Source organism: Manacus candei, unplaced genomic scaffold (assembly GCF_025592945.1).
Source record: "Manacus candei isolate 608988 ecotype Guabito, Panama unplaced genomic scaffold, ASM2559294v1 h1tg000065l, whole genome shotgun sequence".
In the NCBI taxonomy this organism is placed as follows: domain Eukaryota; kingdom Metazoa; phylum Chordata; class Aves; order Passeriformes; family Pipridae; genus Manacus; species Manacus candei.
The window spans coordinates 8145948-8165000 of NW_026138113.1; the positions used below are offsets into that span (position 1 = coordinate 8145948).

Sequence of the window (19053 nt, forward strand, 5' to 3'; positions counted from 1 at the left end):
AAGAGCAGCCTGTGCTTCCATGCAGTGATGGGCTTGAGTCCTTCCTGGAGAATTTCATTCATGCTGATTGAGGGAGATGCTGTACTCTTTAGTTTATTTTACTCTCCTGGTATGCAGAGTATTCTTTGTTAATCTTCCTTATTTGTTTAAATGTTAATTGGTCCTTGTTAATTTGGTTTTCTGTGCTGAAAGCCAAGGTCAACAACGAGTCCTTCCATGTTAGCTCTTAGTATGATTACAAGGTAGTGCCATGCACCTTGGAAAAAGTAGCAAGAAGCCTTCCCCCTGTTTTTAATGTAACCTTTGTGTTAGGTAGAGGTTTGGAGGTTGACAGAGAGAGAGAAAATGTGTGTTCAACGCAGACTGAAGGGGTCTTATTGATTGAAAGGGGCTGCTAAATTAAAAGACAGTTGTTTTGAAAGCAAAATATCACTTGACCCCGAAGAGACAGGCAATTGTGGCCCTGGGGTTAGGTATAACAACAGCGCTGGGTTTGCTATGGGAATGTTCACTGCAGGCCTGAAAAACAGATTTATTTTCTTTCTTTCACTTTGCTGTTTTTATTTGCAACTTTCAAACTGCTGTTTTCCTTGCTCTAAGAGCAATTTCTTCTGAGAACACCCTTCTTTTTTTTGGTTGGAATGGCCATTTTATGAGATAAAAGTAAGAATTTTTGTCTAAAACAGATTCTGTTCCATGGGGCAAAACAAACAGAGCTATCATAACACTTTAAATAGTAATCAAATATGTTTTTCTGTTTGCATTCAAAAGGGTGGAAAGGTAACTTGACAAGATGAAAGAATGAACCAGATTTGTGTACCCCCCCCTTCCCCAGTAACAGGTACAGAGTTTTAGAAAAGACTTCAAGGCAAAAAGAAAAAAGCATAGAATATACTGTTATGGTGTTATTTTTGTCTTTCATTTTTATGACAACTTATTTGTACTTAAAGGAATCTTTCCAAAGAGTTAAGAAGCATCATTAAATAAAGACTGTGAAATGTGCAATATGGCTTATTTATTTAAATGTTAATTGGTCCAACGAACACTTCTAATTAGCTCTATATTTGCTTAGCAAAAAGTTTTACAAATTCCAATTGTGAAAAGCAGCTATTTTGAGCTGGTAAGCATGTTGCAGAATCAGCTATGATTTTTCTATAGTTCTCAGCCCTTGAAGGCACAATTTAATTTTTCATGTATGCATACTAGCAACGGTAAACACTTGCGAGTGTAAAGAACCTTCTTTAATTAGCTGCACAACAATTAAAGGATTCACAAACTAAATTGAACCCTGTCTCTGTGCTTACTAGCTGAATTCTACCACCTGTCACAACAGCACTTTGTTCAATCTGTTATGCAAAATCATTATAGCAATATAGCTGAGGAAAAAAAAGAGAAAACAGCAATTATTTCTTACTTTTCTCTTGAATGGGTTATTTTGGGTTATACTGATGTCAGGTTCATTGAAGCTAACCTTTTGAAATCTGTAACAGCATAATACTTATATGGCAGGCTTAGAATAGCTAGAAGAATATTTGTTTTACCCTTTTAAGAGCAAGTGAGGCACATCCTGAAAGTACAGTACTTTCTCTGATCATTTGGAGGATAAAAACCCCACCAAAACTGTGCTAACTCCTGCAGCAGCCTGTTATTGCTCTTTGTCAGACTAAAAAAATGACCACCATTTAATAGTACAACCTATTCTTTTATTATTAAAACTCATAAGCCAATATGAAAACTAGTTTAAAGCCCCTGGTTTTCTAGAGTAGGAAGAGGTGCACTTTTAGCTTACCTGTTCTGGCTTCTGACATTTGCGATTATTCTTCAGCTCTTGAAATATAACAAGACATAAATATTAAACTTGAAAATACTGCGCTAACTTTATTTTTCCTTCAAGCAGCAGTGGCTGAAAAAGAAGAAGTTTGTATCTTTACAGAAGAGCCTCACCTCTCATTTGGATTGCACCCCTTCTCCCAAGGCAGCCCAAAGGTTCAGGTGCACAAACACAAGGGGAGTCCTGAATTTGACCCCAGTTATAGGAGTCAGGCTCTAACTGCTTCTGCAGACCTGGCTTGGGGCATACAAAGCTTCAGGCATCATTTAACCCACTGTGCTTCCTGGCAGGGCAGAAACCCAATTACCCCCCTCTTCACTAGTATTCCCATTGATTTTGTGTTGAACAGAATTGGGGGGCACGGGTAGAAGGTGGAAACTCGTTTGCAGCAGTGTGAAAGACCAGCTGAGGGAGGAGGTCTGGCTGCTGGGGAGAAGGTGGGCATGGGGCAAGAAGGATAAGGGCCCACAGCAGTGCCTTGGGTTACCTGCCCAGCTGCTCCTTCCTCCAGCTTTTTGCAGGGAGTGATGAGCTGCACCTCAGTGCTCTGACACGGGCTTCTGGTGCTGCTTAAAACTCCCAGTGAAACCAGTAGCGGGTTTTTGCTGTGTAAGGAGTATGAGGCTGCATTTTGAGAGGAAGACCTGTTTACATTTCTCTATTCTGCTGTGACAGCTGACAGGAATGTGCCCAGTGCTGCCAGCTTTCATGCAGGAGAGGCACAGGTACGTTTTGTGCGTATGCTCACCAGAGCTGAGGAGCTGAAAGTGAAGCTGCCTGCTGACAGTTTCCTGAAATCATATCAATAACATATTGTTAGCTCTTGTGATTGAAGCTAAAAGAGTCTGCTGTTGGATAAAGGATACGTGATACAGGCATTTCATAAGCTAGGGATATAAATGAATAACTCTGCTCATTCACAGTACTTACGTTTTTTACAGTATAATTTTTATACCATTGTCATCTTACAATATTTTTGGAAAATCCAGAAAGAGAACAAAGAAGTTGTTTAAGAACACAGTGAGTGTGTTTTTTTCCTAAAAGAGTTACTAGGAAAATAAAAGTCAACAACCAAAAAATTGAGGAAATACTTCTTTTTTTGTGACTTAAAAAAAAAAAAAAGAAAAAAGAAAAGGAAACTGCAGGGAAGCCTGATACTTTGATTAAACATTACTTAAATCCTTAGATAATTTTGCACTGAAGTATGAGAAGCCACAATTTGCTGTATACATCTACTTCTTGCTTACTCACATCACACAGGAATAGTTGGTCTTTTCTGAAGCAGAAAACTAAGGAGATGAAAATCCTTTTAATTAGAAAGAGAGTTAACAATCTCTATATTCATACGAGTAGGCACAGGGTGCTGGAAATCAGAAACACGAGAGAGTTTCTGCTTGGGCAATGAAACAATATAATTCTCTGAGCAGGGGTTTGGTGTTGGAACTCAATGCCCTCAACTTTGGGGCATTTGATGTTCAGTCCTAAATGATGAGGAACCCTCTCATGTCCTATCGCAAGTAGTGGGAGCCCACTCACTGCCTCCCGTGGCCAGGTCCTTGAAACTGAACCACCAATAATCTTTCCCCCTCCTTCTCCCTGGATTTTTATTTTGTTGAAATTGCCTGGATTCACACAGGTTTGCAGCAGCGTAAGTTAACATTGACTGAAGTTTTAGATGAGCTGGAGAAAGTGAGTGCAAACTGCTCGTTTGCACAGAGTACTCTAGAAGCTTGAAATAGTTTCACTGAGAGTTCCTTATGTTTATTTGCATGTTGCATCAAAAACTCTGGCAGTAAAGGACTCCCCATTAGTCCCTGGTCCTTCTAACAGCTGTAGCTGCTCCCAGCCTGCCACAGGACTGAAGCCTCCTGGGATCCTGTCAGTCACTCGAAGGAGTTTGGTCAGAGCTGTACGTGGCCAGAGCTGGCTGCTAAGGATATATTACAGTTAGCAGAGTCCATCTCCCACCTGACTTTGCAACAGTAATTGAACTTGCCAGAGTCTGTCATCCTGTGATTGCATTTATCAGACTTTCTTTGTCAGCTTTGTTGCCACTCTCCTATAACCACGATAGGTTGTCTTATTCAGCCAAGGGCCTGGAATATTGCAATTAACATCAAAATTATTTAAAGGATTTTTATCCTGCAGATAGCTTTGAAATATGTTATTGTATTTTTATGGCATTCCTCCTCCCCCCTATTTATCTATCTGCTATGTGCCTGCCAAGTTTTCAGTGACCTTTTTATTAATGATCAAAGCTATTGTGCCCAGATAAAATAGGGGTGCCCAAACAGCAGTCACTGCTCTGCTTGTTGGGATCCTGAAGGTCATGATGCTGCTGCACTTAAATGTATGTCTTGTTTTACCATAATCAGTGCTCACATCTCTGCTTCCTTGGATATGTACACTATGTAGCCATTCCCTTTCCTGTCCCCAGTCCTGCAGTGCAAAGGGAGGAGGAGATGCTCTGTTCCCTTCACAGACTGTACCTCTGCATCTGTGCTCTCACACGGCAAAGATGGGGCCCTTTTTTCTGGTCACTTGTGTTAACACCATTTTTATTTCCTTGGCATAATTGCAGAACAATTACAACTGTTTTGCACCATTGTTCAGAGGAAAAGGCAGGGTTATTGTGAGGCAGAAAAATATCATTCCAACAGGTAGGGAGAATTTTAAAAGCAAGTGGGAAAATACAGGAAAATACCCCAAATCATTCAGTATTGGCATTCCTGTTTGGGGTTGTTTTCCTCCATCCAAAAGAGCAGTGTGATTAGCAGCACTGTACATAGATTTTTTTTTTTTTTCTCTAAAATGAAATCTAAAAAAGAGTATATTTTCTGAAGATTTTCTGACCCTGGGGTCAGTCTGATTGTAGCAGCTGAAGAATCAAACTGGGGGTGACTGAGCAGTGCAGTGACTGGTAACCACACCCTTGTAAATCTCAGCCACTTGTCTCAGTGGGAAAGCAGTTTAGGAGGTACGAGGTGGTCTTAGAGTTACCAGCTCTGCTCTTGTGTTCCTGACAGTGATCAATTAATAAAGTTAAATGACAGCAGCTGTAATATATCAGTAAGAGTACGTGCAGACCAGAACACCAAAGGATAAAAGAGATTTTGTTTTCTAGTGTTTCATTTTTCTTGAGTGATCATGAAGTACATTTTTTCTATCCCTAGTCTAATTTTGTGTTGTGTTTCCTCATATGTCTTTTTCCTCTTAATTCTGCAAGAAGCTTCTACTTCTTGGGAGACCACAAACACAAGGAGCTTTCTGAGCAATGTTTGCTCTATTTTTCCTGCATCCACCTGCCTCCCAGCATCCCTATCTATTTCAGCTGCATCTTTTACTCCATCTCATACCTTTCTGAGCCTTTCTCAACATTATCCTTTTTCTCCTGGAAATTAGTATTAAAAATAAGTCATGGAAACCACTTGTATCTAAGAGTCATTATGATCATTATGTATTTTCTTTTTGTCACCAAGTCCATGTGTTATAGAGAGAGGAAAAATAAATCAGTTGGGTTGAGGAAAGAGAGAAGACAGAAATTGAAGGTAGAAGGGTTTAAGATCCAAGAATCTCAGTTATTAAAAACCAAAATAACTATCTGTAATATTTTAACCAAAAAGTTTTCTGCTGACAGGTTTGTCATGAGTTAAAAACCTCAGTCTTTTCAGCAGTCAATTATGTTTGATAAAAGAAAGCTATCTGGCATACTGGACTAAGCAATGGGAGTCAAGAGTTCTGGATGCTGTTCCTGGCTTCTTTACAGAGGATGAGCCATCTATTAAAGTCAAGATACATGGCAAGCTTTTTTCCTAGATGAGATGTGGAAATGATCCGTTAGGGATACTCATTTCTACAGTGCTGAAATTCTGAAAAACTTGGTCCTTTTCTGGCCTTTGGGAGCACTGAAATTGGGCAAGTTACTTCTGAGTTTTTACCTGTTTCCATCTACATTATATTAAAATGTTGATTGTTTCTGTGCCCATCAGAGAAATATTCAGAAAATGTCTAAGCCTCTTCTCTGATTGCATTGATCACAGTATGCTTTGATGATCCACGATGCTGGGGGCATTTAGAGAATATCATGTATGAGCTGGTGGAAGTAACTGCTGGGGATGTTGAATGCTGATGGGAAGGAGGAACTTAAACCTTTCCACATTTCTAGTGTGGCCCTTTATGCTTTTCATGGGGGGAACTTCTTTTTTGATGTTGGTTTCTCTTAAATATAGTGACCTTGAAGAATGGAATAATTTATTTTTTAGTTATCTGTATATTCTTTCCTCTCCTTTCTTCCCAGTTCAATATCATTGGAAATAAAATAAATGCAGTTGTATTATATATGCATTTGAGAGTATGTACTGTCACATATGTTCTCTTCCATGTGCAACAGGTTATGCAAGGTTTAATATATTAATCTTTCTTTTTCCTTAAAACATTTCCTTAGGCACGTAGTTTCTGTGTTGATGTCATCACAGGTAGCCCATATGCTTGGTGATGCATTGTTTTGTCTACAGTCTAACTCAATAGTATGCAATTTGGAGCAGCCTTAATTATCCTACAAACCATTTTGTGATAATGAAACCAAATACGGTGTAGACTTGGCTGACATCTCTGTGATATTATTTGGCACACTAAATATTTCTGTTTCAAATATAAATTGGTTACTGCTTTTTCAAAATATGCATTCTATTAATTAAATGTATACTTGAAACATCTTTCCCCCCACCCCGCCCCTCAAGCTGTTATAAGTATTCTCTGGTTCCTTGTTCTGTGTGCAGATAGGGTTGGATATGGACTCTGATTTAACAAAAAATAGGCTAACCTTGTGGTCTTTAAGTCCTACAACTACAGTTGAGTGTGCAGTGCCTTTCCATATAACTAGGTCTTTTGTTCCACTAGAGAAAATTACTTAATTTGTTAGAGAGCTTTTTTTTTCTTTAAGGTTTAATGGTAACAGTCTTTACCTAATAGACCTGGGATCGCAGGGAGATGGTTAATGTGAATTAAAGGATCTCTGTGACACAGGACTGAAGGACAGAATTACGTTGTTGTTGTTGTTGGCAATCCCACTCTTGCAATTTAATTTCTCATTTTGCATAAAGTTTAAGGAAAAGTCTAATTGGGCCATATACATCTTTTTGAAACTCTCTTTATTCGGGGATGTTCTGTTTATGCATTTTCCCTGGTAAGTGTGTGTCTTTGTCCCTTGAAATCCATCTATTTATTGCAGTGACACCTACTGCTGAGAGAGCTGATCCGCAACAGGATCGGTTACTGTTAAACTTGGCCAACAAGCAGTTCATGACTCAACCAGCAGATGTTTCTGTGGCTCAGGTCAAAGGGAACTTATGGACTCGGGGTTTTTTTCTTTGCTCCTAGCATTAAGTGCCAGGAAAGTCAACACTAGGTACAGACAGTTGACCTGACCAGTAGCAGGAGGAACTGAACTAGGGCCCTGAGGATCTGCAAAGACCAAAGCATTAGTCTGTTGAGCCACTGTGCTGGCTACAGTCCAGCAGTTTCAGACAACTGACTATCTGATTGCATGCCTGGATTTTAGTAATGATTTTACATACTTATTTGATGATTTGTATCCAGGCTTATGCTTCTGACAGGTGCCCTTGTGAACAAAATCTCTCTGGGCTATCACATTTGAATATTTCAGTCAATCATACTTTGATCTTTGGGACATATATGCATTTGACATTATATTTAGTTGTGCACAAAATCTAAGTCTAAGCCTTTGTGAAATGAAAATAAAATCATCAACCCAGCATTATAGTTTTGGATTTAAATTGTTTCAAACTCTGCTTTGAGTTCTGTGGTCTTAACTCTTCTTGCTTGATCTCTTTGTAATTGGTTCAGAGGGCCTGATCCTCCTGTCCTCACCCAGCTCAAATGCTCTGTCTTGTATCTGGAACTTGCCTGTGTGAGGAATGCAGGATTAATAGGGTCAACATTATGTTTCTTTTAATATTATATAATGGGTTAGAGTATTACAGACTTCCAGCGCAGTCCTCAGATAAGGAGATTCAGACCCCATTTCTTGCTGTAAAAATGAAACCATAAATATGCTTTGCAAAGTCTTCCAGGCATTTTATTATTTTATTTGTACTGTGTGATGGTAAAGTGGATCGTTAAAAGCTTAATTTTAAGGTTTCTTCAATCTGATGTATGCCAGTTAGATTAATTAAAGTGAATGATCAGATAGGAGCTACAGGAGATTGATCAAATTGGAGAGGGTTTAATCAGTTGTATACATTCTAAATTACATGAAAATAACAAATTTACTATTAAAAATGCTGTTTCTAAAGTAACGGCAGCTTTAGTTTATTGAAGCATTCCCCAAATAAGACTCCAATTTGAATTTTGGTATCACTCTTATCTTACTTTTATCATCAGGAGATCATCAGGAAAAAAATAAAATAAAATAGAATGAGAATCAATGTTTATAAGCTAAAAAATAATGATCCCAGATGCAACCAGTGCCTGGAAAAAAAAAGTCAGGATTTTTTTTTTTTTTAATCTACTGAACTTTCAGTACCAATTATTTATCTTTCTCTTCTTTGGATCTGACTTCTTAAGTATATGCAAGTGAAATAGAATAAATAAGAAGGAAAACAGATTTTGCTAAGTCACATGCAAAGTAGCAATAAATCAAACAGCTTGTCTGCATTCTTCTAATCTTTCTGTTCTAATCTGTGAGTGAGATTTATAAATGACCTCTCCTCTCCTCTCTGCTCATCTTCCTAGATTGTGATCACAAACAGTTCACAGTCCTCCACTCCATGGGTGCTACCAACCAAAGGCTGTTCTAGGGATTTATCTTCTAGTGATCAGTTATCAGCCCCAAGCGCTGTGCTAACTAGAAAGTACCCTACAGATGTAACAGGTATTTTAGAGAGCAACTGTCTTCCCAGCTCGGAGTGAAAGCAGTAGAGCCTCAGCAAACAATTTTCTGTCTGCTAATGACTTTTGAAACTTCAAAATCCCTCTGCTAACCCTTCTTTAAGACATAAAAACTGTTGTGGAATGAGTTGGCTCTGTTGTTAGTAAAGGAGTACTTTGTTTTGGAATCAATAAGCAGCTTGTTTAAATATCAGCACTACAAAGCAGCTACAGTTTTGTCAAATGCCTTCCCGGCTCCCCCCTGCGTGGTCCCACACGGCTGGGTGCTGGAAGATGGGTGTTCCTGGGAGGCTCCAGCCCCGACCCCGGGGATCCAGCTGGGACTGGAGGAGCTGCTCAGTGCAACATCACCCAGGACTTTGAGCACACTGTGCTCGACTCGCGCTTCAACACAGCTTTTAGTTTTCAGAAGGTACATATGCTTTGTAGTAACTACAACACTTCAACGTGCTAAAGTGACTAATGGTAAAAACAAATTACCAAGCTGGCCTTAATAATACTAAAATAAAAACAAATAGATAGGGCACATTACCGATAGGCCGATGTGGTTGAGGGTTTTTTTGTTTGGTTGGTTGGTTTTTTGGGTTTTTTGTTTGTTTGTTTGTTTGTTTGTTTTTTGTTTTTTTTTTTTTTTTTTGTTAAAGACATTGTTACACTCCAGAAACCATACATTTCCCTAATATAATTATATTATACCCCAAGGAACAGGACACCTACATAAGCAAAAAAAAAAAAGGAAAACTCTTATGGACTTGATGCAAATACCCTATTTTACATAAGTAAAATGAGAATAGAATCTGGCCTAATGTTTATTTCATTTTATCAGATTGGATAATGCTGTCCTGGTGGCATTAAATACAGCTGATCCCTTGCCTCCCCTTCCGTGCACACATGTTTTTGTTAAAATATAACTATTTACATCTATGTCTCTTAGTATTGCCTACAAATCAGTCAAAGAAGAATAGGTCATCTATCCTGCCCTACTGTTTATATATTAATCATCTGGCAAATAAACCGCTCAGTATCCTACCCACCTCAGTAATATTTGTGATGTAATTTGTTTGGATGCCCAAATGTCACCAGCGTTGATTGTAAGAGATGAAAAAAATGTACTTGCTCAGCACACCAAGCTCTGGGCTAAAATGTAAGCATGAAATCTCTGGTTTATTTTTGTAATAATGTTTACAGCTGTTTAATGACCCTGAAAGGGTTCAGTAGTCTGGTGTTCTGTATTTCTTAACAGGAGTGTATTATGCTTATAACAGCCTTAGTTCAACTGTTTCAGCTACAACAATAAGAACAATATTTAATAAAAATTCAATATATATTCTGAAGGTTCTCAGCAATACCTGTTTACGAGTTGCTAAGAACTGAAGCATTCTGTATTGGAGTATTTAGAATTTGTCAATGGACCACAAGATAATGTAGATATATGTGAATTTTTCTAGCTGGAAAGATAAATACCAGGTCTATATTCTGAAAGCATAAGTAACAGTGTGTGTAGCTCTAACTGCTTAGAGGATCAAGGCCAGAGCGAGCTTGTCGTTTAAACACGTGAGCTTGTAAAGCATTACTTTGCTTACTGAACTGTAAATCTTTTAACTAACCTAATCTAAGCTATAATAACAGCACAACAGTGGTTTTAAAATGACTGTTTTCTCTACAGCAGTGAAGAGGGAAAAGCTTTAGTGTGTGTGTCCAGCAGGAGTGAACAGGTGTAAATAAGAGCTGAATTTGGTCCATCTGTTTCCAAAGATAACAGGTGTGTGTCTGCACACATGTGTCTGTATACAGATATACGTGTGCCTGCATATGTTTACATGTGTGTGTAGGCATAGATTTATCTTTAAACTCTTTCATTCTATTTGCCATATTTTTCCCCTCTGTTCCCAGCAAGAGGAAGCTGAGCTTCTCGTATTACATTAATGTAGTTGTGATGACAGGCATTTCTGGTGTCATAATTGGTTTTAAATTCCAGTAATCCATTTCAAATAGTTAAATAAAATCTGTGTGTTCAATTGAAATGGCTAAAAGTCAGAACTTTCGTTATTGATATCACAGGAAATAGTCTTGAGGGCAAAAATGTGAGTGAAATCAAAATAACTATTAGTATCATCAAAGGGACTTGAATGTCTCACTGTACCTTCATGTAGGAGATGAGAGAGTATTTTTATAACATATATATCCCATTGTGAATTTCATAAGCTGAGTGCCCTCCTCACAGGGATGGGAAATCACACACCCCAGCACGGTGATGGTTGGTGTGGTGGTCCCTGAGGGTGCTCCTGCCCTGCCCTGAGCACTGTGAACCAGCTGGGTTGTAGCCTGTGTGTGTAGCAGGGTGAGGTCAGGACTTTTTGGCCGGAGCAACTCACTTGGGCAAGAGCTGAGGGTTTGTTTAGGTTAGGAAGGGCAGCCTCTAACAAGTGCTGATACCAACACGCTCTGTATGGTGCCATGTCTTGAGGGACGCTGTCTTTAGAAAACATTTGAGATAATTAAAGGTCAGAAATTTACTACATAAACTTCAACAAACATATTTTGAATTTCTTAACGATCTCAAATTTGATTTGCAGTTCATTTTGTAAACATTTGTTAACTACTGAGAACATTGTGCTTCTGTTCCCAGCGCGAGCGATGGCAAAACATTCTGTGCTTTCCTTATAGGAAAGATCAGAGTCATGAAAAAATGTAATAGACTGTATATTTAAACATTGAAAGCTAGATGCTTTTTCTACTATGGAGCATCTCAGCAGCACTTATAAATGGACATTTCCAGATTTTTTATTCTTGGGCAAACAAGAAGGGCAAGTCATAATGAAGTAAGATGGTGCACAAAAGTATTTATTTTGTCAAAATTACAAACTGATTATCTGTTGAAAGCTAAATTTCAGTGAAGTCCATTCAGGTGTTTGTTGGTTTGTTGGTTTGTTTTTTTGTTTTTTTTTTTTTTTGTATTTTTGGCATTTGGTTATTGAGGCAGAATGGATACAGTAAAATAGCACTTCAGGCCAGTCTGAGGAGGATGGTTGTGGCTGTAGGGAAGTCCATGGGGAGGCAGAAGGACTGCAAGCTGTGGGCATGTCTGTGATGCAGAAGCCCCCTTGCACCTCCTGGGTGTTGTGGAGAGCAGTCCTAGGCCATGGGGAGAGGATGTACAATGACCACCTTGACATCAAGGTGGGTACCATGAACTGCAGGAGGCTCAGTGGGGAATGAAAGCTCCTTACCCCACCTGGTGTAACCCTGTCTGGTCATATATATAGACAGGGATGATGGATAAAGAGGGGGAGAATGAAATTGTTAAATCTTTTTAAGGGAAATTAGGCAAGTTAGATTGAGTTATATAATTCATAGTGGAATAACGGATGAGAACGAGTTATGTTTCTGTCTTTTATGTGGATACAAGATGAGATTTTGGTAGGTTTTGCTGTGAGAGGCCTGAAGAGTACCAAGAGTGATTTACATGACAGCTGAACAGCAGCAGGTTCCCTGTGTTCAAAAATGCAGTAACTTGGCATTGCAGGAGGAGGAATTTCACTCTAAATGCCATGGTTATACTTTGCAATGAAATTGAGTTGGAGTGAGGAAAAGAGATGACAATTCAGAGGCAGGAACAGGGTTACAAGGAGCTGGGGCAGGTGAGGGTGGGAATGCAGTTTAATGGAAGAACTGTAGTGTTTGAGATTGTGGTTACTAGATCCCATAGACTGCACAGTCGATGGGAGTGGGCAGCATTCAGAGCTCTGTTCACTAAGGAGAGGCTTTGCTGACCTTTCTGCATATTTAATCAAAAATATATAAAATGTCCTATGCCAGAAGATCAATGTGTGGGGTTCAGGCTCCCCCGACTTGATAAAAATTATTAGTCTTTAAATAAAAAATATGGATTTGGTATTCTTCTTGATTATTTTTTTTTTACTCATTCTGTCTATATTCTACATTATATGTGTCTGTACGTTTTTGAAAGACAGAAAATAGAAAAAAGGAAAAATTGGATGAAATTATCAGGTTCCAGCTACAACTGCTGTTCTTACTTTATTAAAGTTATCTTTGAAAAAGAGGCACTGAATAACAAAAATCTCAACCATAACTCCCCACCCCAATCCAAACAACTGTACATTTGAACTGATGCTTAGGGTTAAACATCAGAATTAATAAATTCCACTGGGATCTCTCAGCATTTCCAAACTTCGATAGAGCATAAAATGCTAGAATTAACTACCCAAACCTTTCTGAGCACATAAAGGCACCAGTTCCTACTGAGATCAACTGAAAAAATGAAATTCAGACTGCATTTTTCAAGCTGTTACAGAATAATGACAATTCACAAAGACTTTTCTAGACCCTCTTCAATGTATGTATGTGTCTGCACATGCTATGCATTTCTTGAATTTTTGTGTTCTTGTTTGCCAACATGCCTTGTTTAAGCATGGTGGGGAGAAATAACACCCATGGTATGTGGAATCCAGACAGAAAGTAGATTCTCGTTTGGGGGTTTTTCTTGTGTTGCTTTTTGGGAGGTTATTTGTTGCTTATTTTTTTTTAAGAAGTGCGTAGGCAGATACTCAAAATCTCAGTCAACTTCAGGCAATGACAGACCTAAGCAGGACAACTCTTAAGTTGTTTAGTTAATCCTTTTGAACATGAAATTTGTTTTGTTCTGAAAGTTAAGCAAACTTTCAAAACTTAAAAAAAAATGTTTATGTGTACTCACATTTTGAATGATTGTGGTCTGCTGCACAGAAAACTTGCATAGCAACTAAGAATTTTCTTTGTTTGCTACTGGCCTTGGGTGAACACCTGGCTTGATTATGCTTCCCTGCCTTTGGAAATCAGACACTGCAAGCTAAACTTAAGTGTGGTCCTTTTCTAAACTTGATCTCTTTCATATTTTTATAAATAATAATATTGACAACGATGGATCCCCAACAGGAGACCTAAATCTGTTAAATTTTGAAAAAGATCTGCTTTATGTCTGAGCAAAATTGTGTAGCTCATATTCATCTTTAATACACATGAATATACACTTCCCTCTACTTACAAGATCTGCATTGTGTCACAGCTCCAGTCATCCTGTCAGGACCAAATAGGTTTCCTCTCAAGGACCTCCCATGGTTTTTTCTTTTAGACCCCTGGTCCTGTTAATACTTAATCACGTGTGGAACTTTGCTTTCAAGAGTCACCCTTTGAAGTCTTCTGGACTACTCTCACGAGCACAATTACATGCATTTTAAGTATGTGCCAGATTTGGACCTTGAATTGTCTATCAAGTGGCCACTATGAATCTGTGTGAGGAATGATGTCCACCTGGAGTATGCCTGTAGCCTTTTTAGAAGGAGTAGTGAATAAATGCTTTTGGCTAAAGCCGAACAGAAGGTTGATCAAATTAATTTTTTAATAACATATAGAATTCAGTAGTTTTGTGAGTGAATTAAGTGTCAAATCACTCCACTGAACAACAAAAATCTTAATTGTGTTCTAATATAACCTTATAGCATCATATAGTTTGAGAGTTAGTTATGTGAAACTTTATATTTTAAACAGACTTTTATAGATACATTATGTCTGTATGGAGTAGAGAAGTGGCAAGGATAGATTATTGTGGACAATTATACAGACCAGAACAGAGCACTTGTGTTTAGCAAACAGCTTTGAATTCTAATTTTCTGCAATATACATAGTGTAGGTACCATTTGTAGTCATTACTGTGTATTAGGAAAGTTATTAAAATTCTTAAACTTGTTGAGGCTTTCCACAACACCTTCCCCAGATTTTAATTGGTTTTATCTAGTTCCATAAGAGAGCTCTTTAAAACAAATCAAAGTGTCTTAAATCACATGTCTTACCCGCCGAAGGACAGAGATATTCCTTCTATAATCTGGCAAGTTTTCCTAAGAGCAGAAATCTGAAGGTTCTCAACAACGAATTAAAAGACTTGGCAGAAGATAATTTATGTGCCTTTTGATGGGCTCAGTTTCAAAATGACAAAATAACAATGTTTTGTAACAGAAGGGTTAAATCTTAATCTCAGAGGTTTACAAAGCTGCTAGTCGCAGTCTCCTTAAAATTTAATATACCTCGTTAATGCTTACTTGCAAACACTGAAGGATTTTTATGATTATAATCATGTGTTACAGCACCTAGTACTGTTTCTAAGCAGCATACTAATCAGCTTAATGAGATATTACTGCACTTTTTGTTGACTAAAGCAAAATCCCTTTTATTGTTCTAAAGCTTGTCCTTTATTTTTTCCCAAAACATTATCTTGTTTTATTGTACACCAGTAAATATCATACCATCGGTTTTTTGTCAAATCATAAAACTATCTTTCTCATTGTAGAATGTGTAATATATTGAATATGGTTAATGGAACCGAAAGTTACAAATGGATTTCTATTTTGGTGTTTTGTTTTTTTTTTTTTTTTTTGCTGGCTTTTCTAATGAAACTGGGAGAGATGCATAAGATTTCTTTTTCTATAGATTTAGAAATGCAGACAGGTGCAGTTTCACAAGAAGAAGGACAAGGGAGGTGGTAAAAACCTTTGCCCCTTCTGTAATAATTAGGTTTTGAAATTGTAGCATATTTTAAAATAGCAATTAATAGTTCTTGGTAAACATGCAGAATGATGAAAGTACATGTATGATCAAAATTGTGTAGCACAGTTGGCATTTAATACACTTTTAATTGTTTTTACACTAATTCCTTTGCATTATTATGAGTAGGTGAAACATAAAACACAAATTGCACGCCAGTGATTCAATGTTTGTAACTCTTTCACAGTCTGAATCTAAACTATCTTCTGATTTTCAGAGATGGAAGAAGCTAGTTTGTGCCTTGGTGTTTCTTCAGCTGTGCCAGAAGCTGACGCCCATCTCAACAGCACCATACTCAATGGGCAATATTCAATGAGTCAGAAGCTGCACCAGATCACTTCCCAGCTCAGCCATGCCTTCCCGGAGCTCCAGAACAGGCAGAATCCGGAGGAGAAGGCATCAGTGCCGCTAGAAGACAAAAGCCACATGTCCATAGCAAACCAGCCCATCAGCAGTCAGATGGCCCTGTTGGCAAACCAGCTCAATAGAGAGGTGGATACCAGTTTGAATGGGCGTGTGGATCTGCAGCAGTTTTTAAATGGACAGAACCTGGGGATTATGTCTCAGATGAGCGACATAGAGGATGATGCCAGGAAAAACAGAAAGTACCCGTGTCCCCTCTGTGGGAAACGCTTTCGATTTAACAGCATCCTGTCCCTACACATGCGAACTCATACTGGAGAGAAACCATTTAAGTGTCCCTACTGTGACCACAGAGCAGCTCAAAAAGGCAACCTGAAGATACACCTGCGTACTCATAAGCTTGGAAACCTCGGCAAAGGTCGTGGAAGAGTCCGAGAAGAAAACAGACTTTTACACGAACTGGAGGAGAGAGCAATTCTTCGGGACAAACAGATGAAGAGCAGCCTCTTGCAGCCACGACCTGATGTGAAGGCACAGCAGCACACCCAGCCAATGCCGCTCGCAAACTGTAACTTGTCTGTGCCGCCTAATCACAGCACACCTGATATTTCAAACCCTGTTCCCTCTCCAAAGCCAGTCAGTGTCCAGGAAGAAGTTGTTGCTCAGACAGCTGGGTTCAGATGCACATTTTGCAAAGGCAAGTTTAAGAAGAGAGAAGAGCTGGACAGGCACATAAGGATCCTGCACAAGCCTTACAAGTGCACCCTGTGTGACTTTGCCGCCTCGCAGGAGGAGGAGCTGATTAGCCACGTGGAGAAGGCTCACATAACTGCAGAGTCAGCGCAGGGCCAGGGCTCCAACGGGAATGGGGAGCAATCCACCAATGAGTTTCGCTGCGAGGTGTGTGGCCAAGTGTTTAGCCAAGCCTGGTTCCTAAAAGGCCACATGAGAAAGCACAAGGATTCCTTTGAACACTGCTGTCAGATCTGTGGGAGGCGATTCAAAGAGCCTTGGTTTCTTAAAAATCACATGAAAGTTCACCTGAATAAGTTATCTGTAAAGAACAAATCTCCTAATGATCCCGAAGTACCTGTCTCCATCAGCAGCATGTCCCAGGAAGCTCATGCAAACTTGTATTCAAGATATCTGTCATGTTTGCAGAGTGGGTTTCTTCCTCCTGACAAAGCAAGTTTAAGTGAACAGAATCAAATCTATAACAAAGGAGACATGCCCATGAAAGAGAAAGAAGTTTTGGGGAAGCTCCTTTCACCCATTTCTGGCATTGGCCACAGTATTGCTGAAGGGGATAAACATTCTTTATTGGGCTGTCTCAATCTGGTGCCTCCTCTGAAATCCAGCTGTATAGAAAGGTTACAAGCTGCCGCCAAAGCAGCAGAGATGGATCCAGTAAACAGCTATCAGGCCTGGCAGCTTATGGCAAGGGGAATGGCCATGGAACATGGCTTTTTGTCTAAAGAGCAGCAGATACAGCGCAGCCACGAAGACACTTTGGCAAATGCTGGAGTTATGTTTGATAAGGAGAAGCGGGAGTATGTGTTAGTAGGAGCAGATGGCTCTAAGCAGAAAATGCCTGCTGATTTGGTTCACAGCACTAAAATGGGCAATCAGAGAGACTTGCCAAACAAACTAGACCCTTTAGAAGGCAGTAGAGATTTTTTGTCACATGGTATGAACCAGGGACTCGATTACAACTTACAAAGTCATGGAAACGTAAAAGAAAAGCCAACTGAATGCCCGGACTGCGGAAGGGTTTTTAGAACATACCACCAAGTGGTCGTTCACTCCAGGGTCCACAAAAGAGACAGGAAAGGAGACGATGAAATAATTCAAGGTAGTCTCGATGAGCGACGTGGGTCTGGCAGTGATCAAGAGTCTCAGTCTGTCAGCAGGTCGACAACACCAGGGTCCTCTAACATTACTGAAGAAAGCGGAGTAGGTGGGGGTCTCTCGCAGACGGGGAGTGCCCAGGAGGACAGCCCACATCCTTCCTCACCCTCCTCTTCAGGTATGATAACTTCTCCTTCCCTCTCTGCGCTGAAAGCTTCATAGCTATATTTGAAATCACAGCAGCAAAGGAGTTTATGTGTTCTCTTGTTAGGTTGTTTCCTAGCAGTCCATGGGGACATGGTGTTATTTGCCAGAACATCTGTGTTTGGGTTCCCGCAATGCCTTCGAGGTTAATTCTCGGCTCACCCTTTTCCCTCTCCAAGGGCAGGTTTTCCAGCCTTTCAGCTGTCACCTCTGCCACCCCACCGGCAGCAGTGTGCAGGGTCTGTACAGCCACCAATGGCAATGTCGCTTCCAGGGCCTCTCCCTCCAGGTTTTGGAAGGTGTTTTTTGTCTCCTCTTCTATTCAAGGTGCCTCTCTTGCAGATCTTTCCATGTCCTCCACGTAAAAGGGTGAGGGAAGATGCCTCTGAGCTGTAGTTAATAAACAGTGTGTTGGCTAACCTCTCTGATTGCCCCTATTCTGACAACCACCTCACTTGCTTAGCTGAGAGATGTCCTTGTACCTGGACTGATTAAAAAGAGATTCAGAAATACAAATGACTAACCTTTTGACAATCTTTTAACTTATGTGCAGATTTTAACATGTATGAAACCTTCTGCTTAATTCACATCTATTTGAAAGTACAAGAAAAATAGAAATTGGACTGAAACATTTTAATTGCATTGTATGTCATGTTAACTTGCTGTGTATAAATAGCAAAGCAGATAATATTTCATTGGAGATGTCTATAAAATATTGAGCTTCCTGGTACAATTTTTAAAGTTACTAGCCTATGACTGCTGAAATAAAATCTGCAAGTAATAACAGGTAAGATTTCTGGCCTCATGTATATTTCCAAAGTCACTTACTAATGGATAGTAAATTGAAAGTTATATCTTTAGCCCTTTATAAAGAAAGCACCTCACTAATACTGTAATCATTTTGCAAGCCTAACAACAGAGGAAATCATGCCATAACAAATACTCTGTTACTAATGGCAACATTGATTTCTGCAATCAGCCATTAAGTCTAGAAAATGAAAGACAGTTTGAGGTACCTTAAGGCATTACATTGCCCACTGTTAAAGAGCTGGTAGCAGGCTGTTGAGGGTAATTCTTTCTATTCCACCCCCCTCCCCCAGTTTCGATAAATATTTTAGTATTGGAGGCAATTCACTGTTACAGTTATTAAGTATATGCCAGTTTACTTTTGTTGTTCTTGTCATGCTCCAGTATACTCTACTTCTGAGGCCAAATTAATATAAAAATAAAATGTTGGTTTGCTGGCTTATTACAAACCAGTAAAGAAATTGTTAAGACACATAAATCTGCAGTCCACATTC

The 19053-nt window shown here is 39.3% G+C and overlaps 1 protein-coding gene across 8 annotated transcripts in view; it reads left to right on the top strand.

Moving 5' to 3' along the window:
* Positions 1 to 19053, top strand: part of ZNF536 (zinc finger protein 536) — a 345963-nt gene that overhangs the window by 143185 nt on the left and 183725 nt on the right. For all 8 annotated transcript variants that reach the window (XM_051805694.1, XM_051805698.1, XM_051805695.1 and 5 more), the window contains one exon: positions 15555 to 17726. In XM_051805694.1, the coding sequence (XP_051661654.1) occupies positions 15557 to 17726 (2170 nt within the window). In that variant the 5' untranslated portion in view covers positions 15555 to 15556. The remainder of the gene's footprint in view (positions 1 to 15554; positions 17727 to 19053) is intronic.